General features: G+C 37.3%; 1 protein-coding gene across 5 annotated transcripts in view; it reads left to right on the top strand.

The window, feature by feature from the left end:
• The window catches only part of MIB1 (MIB E3 ubiquitin protein ligase 1), an 84,822-nt gene extending 69,399 nt beyond the window's left edge, over nucleotides 1–15,423 (top strand). For 3 of the 5 annotated variants that reach the window (XM_074576816.1, XM_074576819.1, XM_074576821.1), the window contains exons 18-21: nucleotides 1,299–1,377; nucleotides 2,822–2,935; nucleotides 3,900–4,000; nucleotides 8,958–15,423. In XM_074576816.1, the coding sequence (XP_074432917.1) occupies nucleotides 1,299–1,377; nucleotides 2,822–2,935; nucleotides 3,900–4,000; nucleotides 8,958–9,098 (435 nt within the window). In that variant the 3' untranslated portion in view covers nucleotides 9,099–15,423. The other 2 variants (XM_074576818.1, XM_074576820.1) reach the window with 2 other exon arrangements.
• Nucleotides 15,424–23,410: the final 7,987 nt, after the last annotated feature.

A 23,410-nucleotide genomic window follows, 5' to 3' on the forward strand; every position in this document is an offset into this window, starting at 1 on the left:
TATGGGTGCCAACCCTGTTGCTTTTCTCTTCTTTTATTCCCCAGGTTTTATCCTTCTCTTGCTTTTTGGCTGTTTAAAACCAAAAACAACCCAGAAAATTCTCATGTTCCACACACAGGTTTCCTGATCTTTAGAAAACCCAATCTATTCTTTTTGTCTTTTTCCAAACAGATTTGACTAGTTCACTTCTGTGGTATTTTTTTTCTCTCTCAGAGTGAATATAGAAATTGTAAATAAGAATTTGTACTGTTTTTACTGTTCACTCCCTTATTTTTACTACTTACACTGTTCAGTATGCTGCCACGCATATTTGCAAAGGCCAGATGTTAACATAGGGTGAGCTCCTTTTCTCTAGACTTTCATTACAGCCAGTGGAAAGGTTCTGCCACTGGGTGATTCAGAGCAGCAAAGTAGGGCTGCTACTTCCACTCATCCATCTAAAGAAGGTAATCTATGGAAATCAGCTTTCCCAGGTGAAAGCTAACCTTGGCGGACAACCTTCCTTTGATTTCTTTTGCTAAATTAGATTGAGAGTGTGGAATATCTGATCAATACTTCTCTTATACTCTTCTAATATAAAAACTTACGGTAATATCTGCAAGGTTAAGAAATGAATGAACCTGGATGACAATTCTACGAACTGGAAGAGTTGGTCCAGGCCAATATGAATGGAGTGGTGTGTGGTGTCTGTGGTCACACTATATATACAGTTCATAGCATTAAAGGGCTTGAGAAACTCTAACCCAGAATATTAAAACAAATCACTACAAAAGTCTCTTATAAGTCAATTTCATAGAATCATAGAAAGTCATCTAGTCGAACCCCCCTGCAATGAGCAGGGACATCTTCAAATAGATCAGGTTGCTCAGAGCCATGTCCAACCTGACCTTGAATGTTTCCAGGGATGGGGCATCTGTCATCTCTCTGGGCAACCTGTGCCAGGGTTTCACCACCTTCATTGTAAGATATTTCTTCCTTATATCTAGTCCAAATCTACTGTCTTGTAGTTCAAAACCATCACAAAGGAGAAAAGAATAAAGAAAAACATATACTGTCTTAGCTGCTTCTCGGTGCCTATTAGTGAACTGAACATATAAATATTGCCAGCAAATATCTATTCTTAGAAGTCAGTGTGATAACTCATTTAAGTTGCATTTTGAGGTGCTGAATTAGTTAAAATAACGCTAGATGGAGCTTCTTAAAGTCCATGTACCTTGTCAAAGAAAGTGCAAAAGCCAAATTAATGTCGAGAGCAGGAGCTGAACTTTTCTCATAGGTGTGTTTATTGTTCTTTACAGATTGAAGAGTGTGTAGTATGTTCAGACAAAAAGGCAGCAGTGCTTTTCCAGCCTTGTGGTCATATGTGTGCCTGTGAGAGTAAGTAAACTTGACGGAAGTTTGGGGGTGTTTTTGACATAATTAATCAGATTGATAAAAGCTCATTAGTAATCTGACATCAGGTCTGATTTTCTTGATAGTCTGGTGTGATAGTCAGAATTTTGTCATTATTTGGTGTGCTGGTAATGAAATGTTTGAAGGACAAACTGGAGATTTTCGAAAATTCAGAAAGCAAGTGCTCTTCCATCTGAGTTACTTAATTGTAAGTAGACTTGCTCAGATTATAGAAGCCTGCTATATATTGTTAAAACTTCTGAAGTAATTAGAATTAACTTAATTGTTTTGTGTCTTTTTTTGATATTCAGATGTGCAAAAGGTGTTTTAAAATAATATCGTAAATAAATATTTAACGCGCTTCATTAATAATCTACAGATTTACACAAAGGTTGTATTTTTGCCTAAAAGACACACCGTATATCTTTGCAAAGAGCACCAGTTATGATTCACTCTGATTTATCTCGTATAGCAAGAAAAAAGACATAGGAGATCTCCAGTTTTTGGTTTTGAGAATATGTGGATGAGGATGCAGTCATCGCCTTGTCACCAGACATTTGAGGGCTTTGTTGAAGGGTCATTTGCCTAGAGAAGAGCAGTCCTTGCTGCTGACAGTCTTCATAAGAGGGAAGATAATCATTCCCATAAGTAACTGCTTACTTGGTCTCACTAGAGAAGTCTGGTTTCTTCCTCTGTTCCGGCTGAGAAACCTTACATGGAATCACTGACTTCACAGTTATCCTGATCTGGCCTCTTTCACTGTCTGCAGTTGAAAGATGATGAGAGAAGTTTTTTTGATTAGTTTCCCAGGAAGAGGACAGCAAAAAGATTGATTGCTGTGGTGAAGGATTTCAGAATCTTGAAATTTGTGTAGTTTTTAGGACCCACTCCATTGATTCAGTTACCTTCAGCATTTATGAGACATAATCATTTGCCTTTTGTAGAAGAATTACAGTCTCCTTTCTAGGATTGTCTCAAAAGATACGGATTTACTCTTTTAAGGGTAAGGAGTCACACCTGTTTGCCCCTGGAATATTAGGACAGTAAGTGACATCCTTTGTTCTAAGAGAAGAAGCAGGTAGTCAAGACATTCTTGGAGGTTCTGGTCTCAAATGTGTGAGGTTTCACTTTTTTAACTTCTGTAATTCTTGTGGAATAGACATCCATTTGGAGAAAGAGGAATCTGCTTACTTGAAATATGTTAAAAGAACATAAACAGAATAGATTTACTGTGAATCCCAAACAAGACATTGTTCATTGGTGTGATTTGCAGAAAATGATGTGAAGACGAACACAAGTAGTTATTCATACTACAAGCATCTATTATGGTACTGCTGTATAGTTACTGCGAATAAACAAGCTTATGGGTAGGAAAGAAGAAAAATGAAATAGCAGGATTCAGAGTTGATTTATTTCTCTGTACTCTCAGATTGTGCAAGCCTGATGAAGAAATGTGTACAGTGTCGGGCAGTGGTTGAGCGAAGAGTGCCTTTCATAATGTGCTGCGGAGGTAAAGGTACAGAAGATACCACTGATGATATTTGTGAGTGATTCCAAAACCATACTCTTTCACATTCCCCTACCAACTTCCTATTCTCGTTCTTCTAAATGACCTAAATCTCTCCTCTCCTTTTTAAAGAGAATAATAAAAGCAGTATTAAGCCAGGTGTCCATTTGCTGTTTTTACTGCGTGTTCCATTGGTAGTAGCAGATGTGATGGCAACAGCAGTCATTACTCTGAGGGATTGCTTCCAGCACCCAGAGTAGAAGCTGAAACATATACGACTTCTTGGCTACTTAATAATGTCCTGTGAAGCAAAAGCTGAAGGTTGTCTGTAATTGTGCAAATAAATGTTTGGGTTTTTTTCTACTTTTGGATCACTCTGACTGATAAAGGAATGGTAAATATTTTGCATCTAGGTGCAAGCAATTTTCACGACAGGCTTCAGTTTTACATCTCTTGCTTTGACTAGTTTTTTAACTTCTTGTGACTTTTCTGAATAATTTCTATTAATTATTTGTATTTACTCTGTGTGTGTGTTTGTGGTATGCGGTGTTTGAATTGAATTTACATGAATTGGAATGTTAGGTCATTCTAGTCATACTGTTCCTAAATAGATAGTTTTGAACACCAAATAGAATCAGCTGTGTAGATAAAGTCTTTTCAGTGTGAAAGTATTTGACTTTAAATTTTTTTGCACATATAAAAAATACTGCAGGTACTTCACTGACAATTAAGAACTCTGAGAACATTAAGGGGCTACAGGCATTTTGAGAGTCATTACTGAGGAAATATTTGTCAAAGCAGCTTTGCCCCTAAACTCAAAGAAGTTCTTTATAAAATTGAGCTGCAGTGATGTTGTAGTGAATTTAATTCGATTATCTAATATTTTTGACTAACATTATTTCAGATAATTGCAAAACTGTGGTTAGTACACTGGAAATAATTATTCCTGTTTCATTAGAATGAGGCATAATCACATATCTTTATTTTCTCTAAATTACAGCAAGTGGAAACATTCCAGTTTTGCAGAAAGACAAAGACAACACCAATGTCAATGCGGATGTACAGAAGCTGCAGCAACAGTTACAAGACATCAAGGAACAGGTAAAAGTGCTGGATAAAAATTTTATGGACCACTAAAATAATTGGAAAAAGCCAAAGTATCTTTTGTTATTTAAAACAAAATGGCATGTTGAATGCTTCCGTTCTTAAATTTTAATTAAATAACCAATATTTTTTGTGTGTAATATGGCTTGTATGTTCATGAACAATGACTGGCAGTTACCTGTTGTATGAAGGCTGTAGTTTATGTACTCTTCAAAAAAATGTGTGGTTGCAAAATTAAAACCTTTGAAAGTACTATACATGTAATATGAATATTTGGAATGTAAATTATAAAGTTTCTTTTGTAATTATGGATAGTGTCAGCAGGAGGAAATTGATACAAATTCGTTATAGATTGTATTGATTATTTATTGGGTAAGTTACATGCAATTCAGAAACCTAATGAAAACCAAAAATTAATGTTTCAGATAACTGATAGTTACCTATTTAAATTTGTTACGTCTGTAAGTCTAGTTCCATTAGAAGTGCTTAAGTAGTTGTCTACCTGCAGAACTTCCCTGTGTTAAATTACTAAATGGTTTCCTTGCTTTTCCATCTGAACAAAGAAAAACTTTTTACTTTGCGATTTTTTTTCAGCCATAAAGGACCTGGGGTATCTGACTATTGTATGAACTTACTCTCTTAAAACCCTGATAAAGTGAATTTTGGCTTCCCTACATATAACACAATTGGAAAAAACTTTTAATGGATACAGGAAACAGAAGTTTTCTTAGTGTATTTCTTGCCTTCTCCTCTTTACTGCAGCCAGTAATAGTTCAATGATGGCAGTGTCGCATCTGGTCCTGGTAGCTGTTGCTCTCAGCTGTTCATGTGCCTGAAAGCTAAGACTAGAGTGTTTAGATCACCAGTTTTAGGGCCCATATCTCTAAATACCTTAAATTTGAGAGCTGATATGCAGTCAAGTTTTAACCCCACCGTCATGTTTGTGGAGAGCTGTTCCTGTTGTATGGAAACTTGGCCAACACTCCAGTAACAGAAATTCAACTATCCAATTCAAAACAGATTCCCGTGTTGTTTTTGTCTGTAAAAGAACATGCAGATTAAAAATTGTCAGTTGAAAAATGCATGTCTGTCTTGACAATAGCATTTGGAGTTTCTAGATATCTCTGATATCTTACATCTACTGTATAGCTTCTGTTTTACTTTTTAACATTGGATTAAAAGAATAAGGTTACTGCTTTGGCATTTAAAATGATATATGCAAAACATGCAGATGAATGCTTAAATACAAGTAATCTAGTTTCTTCAGATGTATTTTTTTCTTGTTACTTTATTTTAGCAGTTTATAAAAGATTGGAGTTCTGTTTGGGTATGCTTTGGGTATGTTCATGTACAGGGACTTGAAAGGAAAACTACTGCATTTTGCAGTTTTTCTTTCTTGATTAGATGTGATCTCATTTTTTTCAGTTTTCCTAGGGTGCTCTTTTATTTGTAACAGTTTTGTCTTACCTTTGGGATTTGGTAGCCAGAAGTTTTGTAATATCAGAAAGTTATGCTGTATTAGGGAGCAGATAATAATTACTTTATACATCTCATTTTCTAGTTGTATCTTCTGTTTTTCACATTTGCGGTAGTAAGAAAGATCTAATACTGGAATGCTTTGAGAATTTAAGTGCACTCTTCAGCTTTGAAATGCCCTTTTGTCTGATAATTTATTTTAAATCAGTATAAAACTGAAGATTGTTCAACGCTTCTGACTAGAAAGAGGTGGCTCTGGTTGTTCTTGTGTGCATCTTGGCTTGAGACTCATTCATGTTTTCCTTAGCGTCTTTTCTGCTTATTCTTGTGACAGGGCAAGCTGTGTATCGTACTTATAAGTAGCAAGTTGGATTTGATTAAAATTAGTCATCTCATCTTTTAAATTTGTGCTTGAAATGATGCACAGCATTCTACTATAACTGTGTATTCTTTTGATTTGTGCTTTAACAGTTCAGTCTTCATGTTACACTGATATTTTTGTACTTAAAATTAATTTGTTCTCTTTCAGCAGGTATAATCCTATGTTTCAACTCATACCTTCAATGATAATCTAATATGTTAGTGCAGCAAGCTTTTAAAACCATTTCTGGTGCCAAGCAGAAGTGATGCTGATGTCAACAGAATCTCCCACATCTGATGACCACACCATTCTTCAGGGATTCCCTGATTGTGAACCCTTTTGACTGTAATTGCAATACCTTCACTCCATTTCATACATAATCACCCTCATCTGTCTAATGTCTTGTGTATGTTCCTTCACCATACTTACATCACTTTATTTCTCCTTAAAAATAAATTTATTTTGTCACTATGCACCTGTATGTTGATGGAAAAACTATTTTTAGTAATGAGGAACACTTCATTAGCGGTTAGAAATTGATTTTAAATGCAAACTCGGTATACTTAGTTACAGTGAGCGCTTATTAAAACAATTTTAATTACCTAAAGAAATAATTCTCACATAGAGCAGGTATAGTACCTTTTTATACGATTTGTTTTCTTTCAAAAGATGTGAGTCAAATGATTCATGCAGATAAAAAAAAGTAGATTGTGGTTTCACACAGAGAATGCTCTAACAAACTAATAGTACAATAGAAACAGATATTGCTTATTTCCTGCTGCTGTGGCACAAATTGGGTATAAAGCATGCAATGAACTTTCTTCCACTATAAAAGTGCGTATAAGCTGGTTGTTAAGTAACAAATGCTCCTTGAAAGTTGGATAAAACTCAGTTTGTGGGCTTGTATCCCACTGGGAAACTGCTGAACTAATCAAGAAAGTCCTTGTCAGAATAGAATTGCATAGCCAACAGGAAGCTTGGTTGTTCCTGCCAGCTGAATTCTCCTACTGTATGAAGTAACTTAAATGTTAAAATGGTATCATATTAAGAAATTAAACACCTAATGTGTTTTAAATCCTCTGCATTTGTACTAAGCTGGAGAAATTGGGCAGTTTGTTAATACAGCATGCAGTTGCAGAAAAGATCTATAAAATGAAAATGCTAATATTGCTGTGCTTCACTGAATGAAATAATCGAAAGTAATAGTACTTAAACAGATTATTTTTTTTTTCCTATTTCTGAGTCTCTTGCTGGATATTTTCATTTTGAAATGATGGTGTGACGTTTGGAGAGAAACAGACCCTTGTAACTTCAGTCATTCTGACATATGTGGGCACAAAAGCAAATAATTAAGCTAAAAACGTAGAACAAAGGCTACAAGTTTTTTCTCCAAAGATAAGATTTAGGTTACCTTTGTCAAAGGACATCATGTCAATGCTATCAGGTTATAGACATCTGTTGGGGACAGCTATATATTCGTTGAAAATAGCTGTTTCATTGATATTTGAAGACTGTAGGTTACTGGAGGAAGAATGCTCTAATTGCCCCATCGGGGTGTGTAGGTGATGACTTGGTGTGACTGGAAAAATAAGCAGGACTGACAGATAGTTGGACTTCTGCAAATTTTTAATTGAAGAGTGTGTTGTTATAGTACTGTGGAAATTCTGATGAAGCCGGAGCACAGGATTTTTAGGAAGAGTGAAGGAACTTTTTTTAAACATAAATTGACATCAGGTCTTGTCTGGAAGTTTTACATTCCTACTAGGCTGTTATACCGGTATCCTGGATATTAAAATAGGTATTTGGCTGGATTCCATGACAATTTCAACTCTGTATAACCAGACTGATGGTTAATTTTTTGGCCTTCAACTAAGTTATCTACCCTAGGAAGTACTACACATTGATTCCGTAGAAAGTATTCTCTAAGGTTATAGTCAGTAGGGTTCCTGCTGTGGATTCTCTCTTTCAGGAGACAAACAAACTGAAGTAAAACCCCCATTGATGAGTACGGAAACGAGTCACAGGTGCAAGGTGGTGATAAAATGAATTTGCATTTGAAATGTGAGCCCTGTCAGTATTTTGTATTATATATGAGATCGACATTTATAAGTGTTAGATACTGGTAGTGTGTCTCACATCTGAGGACATCTTAGATTTGATTTGTTGGACTGCAGAATGGTCTTAACAATTATCATGTTATAACATCTATTCATTTACTAACCTTTGATGAACTGTTATAAATGAAATCCTAATGTGGCTGCAGTATGTTTATGGTGAAGGAACATCCCTTACCAAAACGTCAATTTCTGCATGTGACAAAAGGTGAAGGACATTGTTCCTTCGTGGCTTGGTACAAAATGAACTTTGCTGTTGAAGAACTTCAGGAGATCTTTTTTTGGGCATTGGCTGTCACTTTAATGTTCAGCAATTAAAACTGATTTTAAAAGTTTGCTGTGCTACTGTTATGACTGAAGGTCACAGATTTATTAAACTGTTCTTAGTTTGAAACTTGAAGTGCTCTTTTGGTTGAAAAATCTGGATTACTTCCATGAACAAAGGCTGGAATTGCCAGTATTGAGTCTTTATGTGTTATATTGATTATGCAGGATTTTTATTACTTCTGCATGTGTTCAGTGCTTGGTGTTTAGAGGTAAGTATATGAATGGCTTGGTAGCCTGAAAAGAAATTGGTAAATCATTACCTGAGCATTGCACACATAAAGCTGTTTGTGTTGTGTTTGTTCCCTGGAAGAATAGGGAATGTTGCTGAAGAATGTCTTAATGTTTCACACTTGGGTAGTGATATTGAAAATGTGGTGTCAGCCTTCTACTGGGTAGCCTTATTTAAAGGGATCATATTTGGAAAGAAGCTACGTAGTTTTTTGTGGCATGATGGCGTAGGAAAACCCCAAATATTTTAAGTCAATGTGAAGTAAAAATGTGATTTTTTTAAAAAAAGTATTTCGTTTTCACTTTAGTGCCTGGGTCATGCTATGGCAATAATCTGCTATGCTTAAGATGACATATTTGTTGTTAAATGGCAATAATTTATATATTGCATATTCGATACTGTATCACTACTGCCATTGACTATGTAACCTGTCAAAATCTTTTACAGACTATGTGTCCCGTCTGTTTGGACCGTCTGAAGAATATGATCTTTCTCTGTGGCCATGGAACGTGTCAGCTTTGTGGAGACCGAATGAGTGAATGCCCTATATGCCGCAAGGCAATTGAACGAAGGATCCTTTTGTATTAAGTAGTGGAACCAGTGTCTTTTATTAGCTTATGAAATAATAAGGACATTTTGATGATTTAAATCTCTGTAAGTTTGAAAGGCAGTTAAGGGTTCTAATGAAAACATTTCTAATACTGTAGAACAGGTTCATTACATGGTAATTGTTTAAAGACTGTGAACACATCAAAAAAGAGAACAGTATTTGAACAGTCAGCTTTTAGCATTACTCTTAAAAATATCTAAGCCTGAAGCTAATTTAAAGCAGTCTTTTTTTCATTTTCTTTCTGTCTTCTTCCCCTTAAAATGTAAAGGGACAATCTTATTTTGGTTTTGTTCATGTTTTTTTAATGTATGTATCAAGTGTCAAGTGATGTAAGGGGTTTTTTTATATTGTCAGTTAATATCAGATATAAATATTCAGGATTTTTGTTTTATGCTTCTCTGGAGAATGTTCACATTTCCTGTGACAGTTATGATTCACAATATTTCTGTGTTGAAATATACAATGATGCAAAATCAATACAAAGCGAATACACAGTTGTAATAACTATACTATTCCCATAAGATCAGGCTTCAAAATACAGTCTTAAGGTAATTCGAACTTCGTCGTGCCCTTTGTTGCTGAGGATGGGCTGGGAAGGAAACACTAAAAAGACAAATTTAGTTTAGAAATATTACGTTCCCAAAACTGCACTTCAGTCTAACAGGTTCAAGATAACGTAAATAGTGAACTTAATTCTGCTAGCCACATAATTTTGTATGGAATTGCTTTTAACTTGACTGGAAAGGAAAACATTGGAGCAATGTGTCAGTTATCCATTTCAGATGAGTGAATTTGATCAGTTGTAGAGGAACATATATATATGTGTGTGTATATATATATGGGGCAATTTAAAAATTCTGTGTCTCTGAATTAGGAAAAAGCTAGAGATTCCTTCTCTTAAATTAGTTTTATTGTCTCCAGGAAAACAGTGTCAACAGCAAAAGAGAAGACTTAATATTGCTTATTCATCTAAGTTGGGTGTTAACACCAGCAATTATCTGTGAACATCAATGGGTAATACTGCAAATGAAGGTATTGCTGACAGAGCAGTGAATTTTGTGAGCCATGCTTAGGTGAGTTGAAGTTGGGTGAAGGGAAGTGTCTCTCACTGATGTGACATGAAGAGGTGTTCCTGACCCTGAAAGTGCTGCTGTCAGGAACTGCAAACTATTAACATTTTGATAACAAGTACATCCTTCCATCTTTTTGGATGCAAGAAAGTATGCTGGTTTAAGGATCTCTTGTAGCTGAAAGGAATGTGTGCTTACTCCGAAATGATTTGACAGTTTCCTGAGCGCGTAGTTTATGTAGCCCTTTGCTATTGTGCCGACTTCATTTGGATGTGCTCTTGCAGAATAATAAAGAAATCCATACTGGAGTCACTCAGGTGCCTTACTTGCAGCTAAGATTAGTTTCTCATTTAATTCTCATTGCATATGTCAAAAATGTGGCAAAAGGGATAGTTCAGGGGAAGATCCATGTAAGGGTAAAGGCACAAAATTGTGATCTCTTCAGAAAATCGATCTTGGTCTTCTGAAGCTTATGTTGATGTGCTTGAATTGTGCAAATGTTGGCAAAAGTCTCAGAAGAATGTTACTAGTAAACCGTAAAGATAGATGAACTTTTAACCAGTAAGTTTTAAACACTGAATAGAGTTTTCCAGGAAACAACTATGGTGATGTATTGTAAAAAATGTATGTAGAGTGGCTTTTAACATGGCAAAGGGATGTAATACACAGCTTTTCTGTAGCCATCTTTAATCCTGATCCAGAATTGCAAATGTTCATCATTCTTTCCAGTAATTTTTCATTGGACACAATCTCAATCTGGAGTCAATATAGTAGTCTGTTTTATTTTGTATACTAGTAGTCATCTGTTCTTAGATAATCTGTGTATCTATCTTTTTGGCCAAATGAAATGGCCCTCCCTTTCCTTGCTTCTTGGGTCCTTATTCTAGAATATCAAGACTTCAAGGAGCTTTGGAAAGTTTTTGATATAAGGTGCTTTTTTTCTCATCAGGATTTCACCTCTTAAGCTCTGAGTGCGTCTGAGTGTTGGCTGCAATTTTCCTTTGGCCGATATGCACGTTGCTAAGTCTGATTTTTTTTAAAATTTTTTTTTTTGTGTGTAGCATGTTTGACAGTTGAACTTTCTACAGTAGGCTTCAGTTTCCTGTCAGTCTTCCTCTCAAAGTAATTTTATAATAGGGTGTGCCATTTGACAATCCATTCTGAGTTTTATCCTGTAGTACATCAGATCTGTACCTCAGTTTCCTGTGGCTCTGGTAGACATATTTTGAATATTGTGTCCTATTTATTTTTCAAGGGGACCTCTATAAACTGTTATCAGCACAAAGGCAGGGTGGATTTATTCTTGATAATGCAGTTGGCATTTTCCTAATTCTTTTTCACTGGAACTAGCCAGAATTACTTGAAAGTATTTCAACTTTGCATCAGTTGAATAATTCAGCTGAGTAAGAACAGATCTAAAGCATCCTGGGTGGAAAACTGGAGTCAAATGTTAAATACTCCTTGTGTGCAGGAGACACAGGTTGTAGCATAGATAGGCAAGTGCTCTGTTAGGTTTGTGCTTTTCAACAGAGAAGCTATAAGTTACTTTCTAATACTTATAATACTTGGATGCCATCACAGTCTTACGGAAATAGAGACGATGACAAGTATTGCTATAGGAGCAACTGTGGTCTTCTAGACTGTAGTCACACCAGATGTATGTGACTAATTTTAACTGGCCCAATGAGTCCAATCACAAACTTAAATGCAGAGTATGTCAGTGTCAGGGATTTAACTTGATGGTGCCATAAGAAACAGCTGAATTAGAGAAACTAGGCAAGCTAACCAACATGCTTAAATTATTAATATAGGCCTCTTATTGACAGGTGAAAAAGCCGTCTCTTACTGGGAAGGCTACACAGTGCTTGCCTTTCAGAAAACTTAATGACAAAAAATGTTTGCAAATCCAGTGACACTTATAGAAACAGATACTTGGATTCACGCACTGCCTTTGGATTCTGATGTAGAGGTGAAAGAATGTTGTTGAGGAAGTTAGTGAGTTCATTCACTCAATTTAGTCTGGTATCATCTGTGCAGTGTGCACAGAGTGCAAATGTTTAATTGGATAACACTTAAATAATCAAAGGACGAAAAACAGAAGCTCAGTTGTAAGCCAGAGGGAATCATAATAAGTAGGACAGTCCTGTGTCCTTGTGCCGCTGTCTTCATCAAAAGATGAAAGTAAAAATCTCATTATTACTATCGTAACCGTTATTCGGGAGCAAAGTGAAAATGAGAGAAAAATCTGTAAGGCATTTATCTCTAATATACCATAAAACCATAAAATGTAGGGTTTGAAATGTAGGTTTTTATTATGATTATCCCCCAGTATTTAATAGCATTTTTGAAATTAAACTGCATGAAATATCTCAGTTTGTTTCTTGGAACGATCAAGAAGATGCCTAATAATATGCATTGTTCAGATGTAAGGTACGCTCAGATGTTTAACTAAAACTATTTTTTCAATTTAGTAAAACACATAAATAGTCACATCAGTACATGGTGATTTAAAGTATGAAGACAACCTAAGAGGCTAACAGAGTATGCTAAATAGCTGTATCTTGTTAACTTTTGTGTAACTATGACTTTTTTTTCCCCGAAACCTACTGTCACTTACTATACCCCAAGCTCATACGGCACTTCTCAGAATTTGGGCTATTATTACCTACTTTGCATTTGTTGAAATACTGTGCACTTGTATGTTGGGGTTTGGAGGAATCCCTTTTTGCTGAAGCGGACACTGAAAATCAGACCGGCAAGAGAATAAACAAGTCACTTTGTAAATGTGAAAGTTTGATTAGGAGGGGTCGTTCTTAACTTGGACTGGGTGAGGATATAGCAGATTTGCACAAGTACTTGTGCCTTGTTAGCATAGTCTTACAATCGGTATTTTAGCTTCTTTTAAAGACACGAAATGGTCTTTAAAAATAGTCTGATTTAAGCCCTTATTGTGTAGATATTTTCTAGAGATGAAGTTTTATGTATGCCTAATTATTTTTAGCAGTATTAATTGCAGAATTGCAGTTTGTGTAAACACTAAATTGTTTGAAGAGGCTGCTTTGAGCTAGTGATCTAAGCTTCCTTTACAAAATTAAATGTCAGAAGCTTAATTTTACTCTTCCAGTAGCAGCTGGTGAACCGAAGAGCCTATCCTGTTCTTTGTGCTGCATGGGTCAAGTTTTCACTTAAAAAAGAAAAAAAACCCAACACCCAACAGCACTACAGGCTAACTTTTAGCAGTGCTACCTCCTTTCTGTCAAAGTACTGAATTCCTCTCTAGTTGTTCTTTGTCTTTGGAAAGGGATGGGAAACACATCAGTTTTGTTTTATTTCATCAGTTTTGATGTCTGAATACATTACAAAGGTTTTTCACTGACTGTATAAATTACGTACAATAGAAGTGTGTGATTTGCCACAATGTACATTGTATATCATTCTTGCTTAAGTTGCTAGAATTTGTACTATTGTCTTTTTATGCATTTCATAACTTTTTTTGTGTTGACAAAGCAAAACTGTTATCTGCAGAAGTTTTAGTACGTGCCATTTTTATAGCTAAGCCTGTGGTAAATACAAAAGTTCTGACTCAGGGCTTTTTAACAACTTAAACACGTTCACAATATTCTTCAGCACATCTTGGAGAATATTAGAGATTTAATGACTGTACAGTGCCTTGATAGAACTATTGAATGGGCAGCCGCCATAGAGTCCTTACAGAATGCAAGTATCTTTTGAATCCAGTTGATGGGTTGATGTTAATATAATTGTAATACCCCTGCCATGGATTTATAAACTTGTATATATTTTCTGTAAAGGAAAATTTGGCAAACTTAGGTTTTGCTAAGCTTTCTGAAAGTTGTTGTTTGATTGTTGCACCGGTCATGGGGGTCTGAAGGGCATAGCATTCAAATTTACAGAAGCAGCATTTGTGACCGAGATGGCTGATAAAATGTTCTGTGTGTGATGTTTTTAGTGTGAGGGGAGGGGTCATTGTATAAACGAACATGTAAAAATACCTGCTTTACTCTGGCCCAGTAAGTCTTTTATAGGAGAGAGAGAGAAATAATCGGCAACAAACCTGTATGTTTGCATGCCATTTCATAGTTAAAAAAATTTAAGTCTCATTTTGACCTTCTAGGAAGTACTTTCTTTGTCCCGAGCTTAGTGTCTTTATGAATGCAGACTATTCGTATTAGAAAACAGGTTTTTACTGAACCACAGGAACATTTTTTGCTTTTGTTAAAACCAACTTTGTATTTTCAGTAAACTGTAGATTTTGACATGACTGTTTATTGGATAAATTTAAGGTCGTCTGTGTGAATGTAGTGGATTTCTGTATGCGGATAGCATTATATAATTGCTTTCATTAAAGCCGCTTAGCAAGGTCTAAGCTTTTTCAAAGGAAATGCTAATGTACTGTATGGTTAATAAAACTTATTATATATGCTGACTTTTTCAAAAGCTTTGATTTAAAAGTGTAATTGGAGTGAATCAATACTGATTTTTTGTGCACACATCATTGGGAAAGGGACTTGGTCGCTCATTTGACTTCCTCCTTCATAGTTGTAGATGTCACCACGGAATTAAAAAATTGTATATGTGAACAAATGCTTGGTATCTCTGTTAGTTGTTGACATATAATGTTTAAAAATGCACCAGACTTTATTTCTTGAGAAAGTTTGCAATCCAAACTTCAAAAAAATCTGGTTTGGTTTCTTTTTTTTTTTTAAAAATAACGTGTCCCTGAAGAGTGAGTTTGTAGCAACATCAGAAATGCTATGTGCCTTTGAATCTCCCAGATACTCAAATATTATTTAAGCAGCACGGTAGAAGTATGAAGGATGGATTATAGAACAACAAAAAGGTTGATTTTTAAATTTTTATCTATGGCATGTGTGCAAATTTTTCTGTGAATATGCAGTTCATAATACTGATTAGAGCTGCTGTTAAGTGTATATTGGACTCCAGGTTTACTCATAATTGAATTGCCTTTACAGATCTGGCTACATGAATGTGATCATTTAAAAAATCTCCTGCCAGATACGGTAACTCCCATATTCTGAGACAACAGTTGCTGCATCATAGTTTATACTTTTACGATTCAATTTAATGGATGCATTAAAAAAATTATCTATATATGTAATGAAAGGCAACAAAACTAACAGACTTAGTGTTTTAATTTATCATAGTGTACAGGTGAAAAACGAATTCACAGAATAAAAAGTTTGTTGCTCTCTTTCTTGGTTCCTTTTCATTTTTCAAGATTTCTTCAACTTTGGTTTATATGATAGGTCTGTATGAAAACATAATATTTTCAGGTATCATTTTTTTAAACTTTTTATTTGAAAATTGATGCAAGTTGTCAAAATACATTTTTAAATAGCCACTTGTTCTTTGCTTTGGGACTTAGACACAGCCTGCATACTTCTCCGTACCGGTCCATTGAAAGTCATGGTAACGGCATTGACATAGGCTTAAGACTTGGTCTCTGGGGGTTCAGCCCCTAATGTTGGTCGCGATGGAAGCTGCTGCTGTCTTTGCTGGTGTTTGATATCGATGTTTTTAGATTTTTGAGAAGGCTGCTTCATACTATATAATGTAATTAATATAATACTTTATAATATAAATACTGTATAATTAATCTCTGTGTAATGCACTTTGCTATTCTAACTGATTCCAGTTGTATCCAACAATGCAGCCATCTGTTTGTGACAAGGATGACGAAACTGTGGAGATTTCCTTCAGATTTGACATTCAGTTAAATGCAGAGGGTGATTCTTCATCGGTGTACTCGTGCTTTATTTAGGGAAGAAAACTTAGCAGCAGTACTTGAATAAAAAGTGGTAAGCCTTCCTTTTCAGACTTGTTATTCCATAAAATGGAAAAGTAATTTTGGTTAGTCAGAACCAACATCACTGAAGATTTTGTTCTTGTGCTTTGTGCAGCCAGATTCAAGTCAACAAAGTAGCATGCGTAGGAAAGTTATTACTTTGAAGAATGAAGCCTATCAGCCCTGTTCTTGGTGCTTATGAAAAGATTTTGGATGAAAGTTACTTTAGAGATTTAAATACTTTGTTGCCTTTGCAGTGATGAGGGTGGTATGTCCAGGCTATCCAGAAGATACTTTAAAAAAAAATAAAAAAATTTAGAGAGTAATGCTATGATGGATTGAAATTAATTTAAATTACATTAGAAATCAAGAACTATGCTAGCTGATAATGTAAAAGTTTTATTCTGTTACAGTGCAAAACTAAGTTATAGGAAATTTAGCATAAAATCTACTACTTATAGTTAGGATTTGTTCGGGCTTCCTTGACTGCCATAAAGATGGTAATGCAAAACTTAATTTCTGAAAAATTGCCTAAAATCAGGAAAATACTCCCGTGAGAATATACTGATCCCTTGCAACATTGTAACACTGTTTCACTGAATTTTCTTTAAAAATAAATCTGAGGGAGGTAAGTAGATAAATCTGAGGGAGGTAAGTGGACAAGTCTGAGCTGATTTCCTCAGTGGTGCTTGTGCATCCTAAAATGTCTGAAGTATTTCTTCCACAAGGGGTCAGTAGCACCCTCCATTTGTGACACAGTTTTTTGTAATATAAGCACAAAGCAAACAAGGGATAAGGATAATGATGATTGCATTAATACGTGGGTGGACCAGACCTCACTTGTCCCCTTCTTCAAGCAGGCTAAGTATAATTAGCTTATTTGCTGACTTCAGTAAGCACCATATTCTATCCTCTGACTCTCATGTGACATGAACATTGCTACTATTGATTAGGGCAAAGTTCCAGTGGAGTGTTTACCTTTAGCTCTAGTTGAAAGTATTCATTTAGTCTAGCTTTTTTTCAAAAGCATGCAGTTGGAGCAGATAAACTGTATGAGAGAGCTTGTCCAGTGGGCAGGGGAAAAGAATTCTTGTACGAGTGTCCCACATATTCTTAATGATAACCACAGTCTCCCTAGATGGCTAGAGCTGATTAGTATTTTCCACCCTATAGTAACACAGCTTATATGAAATATGCTTTGAACCCTATCAGTCTGCTCAGTGGAAGGAATGTCCAGCTTCTCAAGGCTTCCCTGAGTATGCGAGTTACTTGGAGACAGAAGTTTGAAGTAACTCATTATCTTTCTACCAAGAGGCTGAGCAGACCAGACAGCTATTCCCTAGACAAAAATTTCCAACCCTTGTACCAAAGTCATATTTCACAAAGAGGAATCTTAAGTATGGTCAATGTCGTTCACGTTGGCACAGGTTCTCACTTAGGCTTGCTGAGTTAACAAGGGGCCTTCCTTACCTTCATGTTTGCAACTCTTGCCATTCTCTTTTGCGTCTGCTACAGTTTTCGTGCTTCATGTCTTCAGTGCTTCTGTCCCTCACTATTCAAGTCCTCCATTTCAATTCTTTCTATGTCTTGCTTTTTTGATAGCGGAACTGTCTCTCACATCTTTCTCAATGTGTCTTTGCTCCATGTAGTGCTTTCTTTGACTCATTAAGATTAGTCTCCATTACACTGAAGTTGGCACAGTGCCTTCACGTAAGGAGAGTGGGGCCCTATCCTTGAGTCTGACTCTACTCTTAATTGCATATACCGACGGGGAATTCCTGAAGTCAGTCTCAGCAAAACTTCATATTAATTTATCAGCAATGCTTATTTCTCTATATTGGCTGTATAAAAAAAGTTTGTGGCTACCACCTAGGCGGTAGTGGTAGGGTAGAGGTGCTTCTTTTTTTTGTCTAGTTACCATATGAGGAAAACCAGAATCAAGTAGATGTTTCAGGGTGAGTTGCTCGTTTGTTTTTGGTTTTTTGGTTTTGTTTTTTTTTTTCCATAAGCTGCCTGAAATTTCCATTGTTACGGTATCTCAGATTCAGTTTGTGGTGAAAAGGTACTTTACAGAGAAACTCGCTCTGGATGGAAGTTACTGTCTCCTGGTTGTGTTTATCTTGCCCACTGAAGTTGCCCAGAGGAAGTCCATTCTGTTCAGTAGGATTGCTTGCAAGAGCATGGGTTGTTTGCAAAGAGAAAGTTTCAGTTGTTGGGCTTCTTGCTGCCTCCATGGAGAAGTATGAAAAGTTCTGCCTCTTTGAATAAAGTAAATCTGAAGCCATGTTCCAAGTAATGCTCTTCCTACTAAGATTTCATCATCTCCGTTGTTTACATGATTGTAATGTGTTTTGTGATGTTCTGTATGAAAGCTATATAAAATCAATAGTGATTATACGGCATTTATTTCCCAGTGAGCGTGTTACATGATTTGTTGGCTTTGAAACACTATGCTGTCATTCTTCCTCTCTCCTTCCTTCTTTGTGATGAGACCTGTACAATGAGACTACTTCAGATCTATGTGGACAAGGCTGCTTTTCCTAACACAGAGGGCTTAGTTAAGTTGTTTCTTCTGTAGCCTTACAATTCAAAGCATCAAGCCCGAGGTTTTTGACTAGCACAGGACACTTAAAGCACCTAATTCATATTACTGTTGGGTTGCGCCAGGTCATTCTGATTATATTTAAGGCTGAGGGAGTCTTCATGTAACTGTTGTCCTCTGAAACTCACACCACTTCATGTGGAGGGCATGGAGTCTGGAAGCACTTCACACCTTCTTGTTGGGATAGAAAAGTGTGTTAGAATAAGGGCACTGGGAAACCTAAAAGTAAAGTGCAGTCATGGGCCTAATTCTTAGGAATTTTGTGAGGTGACAAATCAGATGGCAAATTTGACTGTGAACAGAGTGGTATCTTGAAGAGTTTTGAATTCTTCTGTTCCCTCTCCTGAGAGCTTGTATCATGGATACGCTGAGTCCTGCTGTAACCCTGCTATCTCCTTTGCCTTGCATGTCCCACCGCTGCAGATAGGTCTCTCCACACCAAATCTCCCTGGAGTAATATGTCCTAGAGTTAAACTGGAACTGTTCCACATGTGGAGAAGAAAGGTGTGGGAATTACAAGCCAGACTCTGTTGCAGAAGTTATGGATCTCGTGTTCTACCTAGCGCAACTCTTTTCCCATGACACACAAAAAGATGTAAAGGGGGAAGTGATCTTGACTTGGACTTACTGCGAACTGTCTGTGCCTGTAAACATGCAGTGGTGTAAAGAGCTGCTGCAGATCAACTGGTCAGTAATTGGCTGTGTGAGGTCCTTGCCCTGCAGCAGGCAGTAGTTGGAGGCTACTTGTACTTTTACAGTGTTGCAGCCAAGTAGGGTTGAGTGGGCCAAGCCCTCCGGGCGTCTACTTACCCAGAAAGCAATGTCAGCTCAGGACAAGTAGCATGGAAATGAATTAGATATGAAAAGCATATCTTCATTAACAAGGTTGGGATACCAGACACTTAATTTCAGGCTTTATCTGCTATGCTGAATCAAGTGGTGACACCAAGATTTGGGAAGCCGTTGTTGAGCACTCCAGGAAAAATTAGGTACTGGCAGATTTCATAGTTTTGCTTTTGCAGGAGTTTCTCAACTTTGAGGAGGTAGTCAAATAGTCTTAAGAAAAGAAAAAAAACGATCTAGACAGGAGGATTTAGCATGAGAAGTATCTCATTTTCTCCCCCCCCCCCCCCCATAGGAACTGTGCCTAGTTTTCATTCCTTTTGCCAATTTTCATTTAGTCAAAAATGCTGCCATAATTGCTACTTGCTGTCTGGATTGGCTGATATCAAACATAGATCACATCTGTTCCCTGCCATCATTTCACCTCTCCCAAGAACATCCTTCCACAGGGTGTGAGGATGTGCTTGTGGGGTTATAGGAGACCTAATGTTATCCTCCGTAACTTTCCAGGACAAGGAAAGGACTTTATTCTCTCATGTTGATTTGGTCTGGTCTCTTTTTTTCTGTCCATCTTCAATTCTCAAATATAAGGCTGCCTTACTTTTTTCAGATGGCATGTAGTTTTGAGAGGAAGTCAATGGTGGCATCGCTGCTGTGCCTGGAATTCTTGGATTTGGCCCGTCCTTTCCTACGCAATTAGGCCTGATTTTTTTTATTGGGTACAGGTGTTTAACCATTGAGCTTGCCAGTTTGAATGCTCGTAGAAATATTAATAGATGTGGCCTGGGCTGGCAGGTTTTTTTATAGGGAAGATAGGTAAGGGCTTAGAAGGTCCTAGGTTAAGCTCTTCCCTGTCATGGCCAAATGGTGACTTGGGCAATGGTGTGTGAGCTGCAGCGTTACACCTTTGCTTGAAGGGTAGGTATAGCTTAAGACATCTTCATGGCAGAATACCCCATCTCAACAAGAGCAGAAGTGCAGTGCATCAATGATAACATAATGTTCTTCATGAGTTAGTACCTCTGGCTTTTCTTGAAGGGTAACTAGCCTTAGAGGAGGTCAGGAGTACCGCAGGGAACCTGGATGTAGACCACCACATGGTGCTCGGTACACTTACCCCAAAACTCTGGAAAAACGTTGCTAAGCAGCTGTGTGTATCTTTGGATCAGTTGTCAGCGGATTACAAACAGGGGCATCTAAAAGGCACCAGCTTTCCGTGTTCAAGTGAAAGCGTCCTTCCCCACACTTTATTAATTTATTTCCTCCTGATGGGGAAAGAGCATCTGAGGGAAGAAGGGAACATAACAAGCCTAGCTTATTTTGCTGTGAACTGTGTATACGCAGCATTGAAGACCTCTAGTTAGCTGTGAGTCTGGACGGGAAAAAAAAAAAAAAAGAGGGAGAGGGGGGAGGAGAGAGAGGTCTTTAATGACGTGTTAGGTTATTGATGGAATTTCTAACCCAGAGGAGAACTGCCTGCCTTGGAGCTGAGGTGTGTAGCGTTACCCACAGTAACTGCTTGCTTGTGCAGGCTTCATTTTTATTTTATTGTTCAGGTCAAAGACAAGCTGGTGGCTCTGTTAAGTGTGGTGGCAAGCTGGGAAGAGCAGCGTGGTTCTGCTGAGCACGGCTGCCAAAACTGGAGCAAGCCAAGGGAGAGCGGTTCTTTTGTCAGGGACAGAAATGTGGTCTGACGCAGCTTTCTTATCAAAGGGAAGGATTTTTCACTTCAGGAGGAAGTTTGGCTGGGAAAGCATTGGATAACTTTTTTTTTTAATATTTTTTTTTTTCAACTCTGTGGGAAATCCCGTATAAATATGTTTTCCATGAATATAATAGTTCTGCTTCTGACCCTCCTCTGGAGAGAACTTTTGTGGCCGTAGATGTGGGAAATATCGTGAAGTTGACTAAAATGCTTTTAATCTGAGTAAGCCAGCAAACACACCTTGCGTGCTCACAGCCAGGAGCCATTTGCTCTTGGCTCATGCCATAGAGCAGGCAAAAAGTAGTTCTCTTTTTTTTTCTAATTTTTTATTCCAAGTATTACTGAAGTTTCCCTTGATCTTTTCCAAGCCATCAGGTTGCAGTTAAATTAAAACCTAGCCTTGCCTTTTGGGGAACGCTTTGTGTAACAGGAGCTGTTTGTGTTCCAGCTTAAACTTGGATAATTTTGTTTAAACACTAAGAACCTGCATGCGTTATAGGGAAATTGCTGTAATAGAGTTGAAGAAACAAGTTGTCTTCCAATTGAGGCCATTAGACTGGGATTTGTTAATTTGGTTTCCATGGGTTTCCTGTGAGTCTTTACTCAAGTCACTTAGTTCTGTGTTTCCCCTCTTTCCTGTGTGTGAAATGAGGAAAAACACTGCGTGGGGGTACAAAAAGAAACCTGCTGGTGTATGCAAAGAAGCTGACAAAAGCATAAACGAGTTCCTGAGTAGCTAAATGCCTCCCCTGCCAGCCAGGCACGTGGTGGTGTGCCGGCTCAGTTTAGTGTTTTCCTGATGAAAAACTAAAACCTAAGTACTAGTCCTACTTCACAGTCTCGCCAAAGACCAAATAAGCATAAAATTAACTAATATCTTCCAGCACCCGAGCAGTGGGAATTATTAATTAACTAGTAATTATAGACAAATGTACGTTTTATTATACGTAACAAGTGACCCTTGATCATTATTTACTTATTAAAGCTATTAATGGAAGAAAGCTGTATTGAGTGCAGGTACCGAGTTACGATATTAAGCGAGCTGACAAAATGCCAGCTTTTGGGTGGCAATGTTTTTCTGAGTTTCACGATGATCTTGTCAGTGTGCTGAAGCATTTTGGTAATGACTCTCTGAAACTCGACCCGCCACAGCCAGTGGGTGTCACTGCAAGCATTGGAGTGAGGGAAGAACAATTTTGGAAGAATAAAAGTTCAAGTGTAAGTTTTTTGTTTTTTGGTGTTTTTTTTTTTTTTTAAAGCTAGAAATAATACAGAAAATCAGATAAATGAAATCCATGCTTACTAACTGTGCAGTTGCCAAGATGTTTCTTGGAGATGCTTAAAAGGGTTCGAAATGCTTAAAAAAATTTTTTTTAGATAAGTATCCCAGATGGCCAAGGCCAGATCCTCTGATAGAAGTCATGTCACTTCCAACTTCCATAGTCATGCTGGCCCCGAATGTCCACTTGCTTCCCAGTGCTGAATGTTGAGCACCTCAAGTATGACGTTGGGTTAAATAAAAAAAAAAAAAAGCCTGCTCTGTTTTTTCCTTTTCTTTCCTTAAATCCTTTAAAACCACTTATATGAAATTCTTGGTGTTTGCAGATCTAAGTGCTAAAGGTCACCCTGACTCAAAGACAGCTCGCCGTCCCCAAAACCAGACTAGCTCTGAAGCAAGCCCCCTTCCAAGCCGGTGCTGCGAGAAGATGTGCAGGTACCCTCTCGGACAGCCCTCCGCTGCCCACCGCCGCACAAACCAACCCGCCGCCCAAGCTTTGAACTGTTTACACGATATACATTACCTAACGGTGCCTGCACTTTTGGAAGGGCCTCTCTTAACACAGGTCGTTGCTAAGGCCCGCGTTGTCTCTGCCCATGTTATCGTGAGGATGACAGTTTAAACAGGCCTTATCGCTGTGTATTCAATCAAGGTTTATGAGGGCTGATAAAGATGTCACCTAGTTGCTTTGTGTGTTCATAAAAACCCTATTCCCCAGTAGAACTTTGCTGTATTATGTTCTTTTTTTCTTTTCTTCGCTGATTTTTAGCCATCTCCTGAAGAGAGAGGCGCGTGTAAGAAGGGATGGTGTCAAGCTTACTTTAAGATTTCTAATATTTCTGTGGAAACACACCCCCCCCCCCCCAAAAAAAAACCAAACAAAAAAAACCAAAAAAAAGCCCAAAACACCCAAAATTCGTAGCTGGGTTGACACAACCCTATCTATATTTAATACCTTATGTTA

This window comes from Larus michahellis, chromosome 2, assembly GCF_964199755.1.
Source record: "Larus michahellis chromosome 2, bLarMic1.1, whole genome shotgun sequence".
Lineage (NCBI taxonomy): Eukaryota > Metazoa > Chordata > Aves > Charadriiformes > Laridae > Larus > Larus michahellis.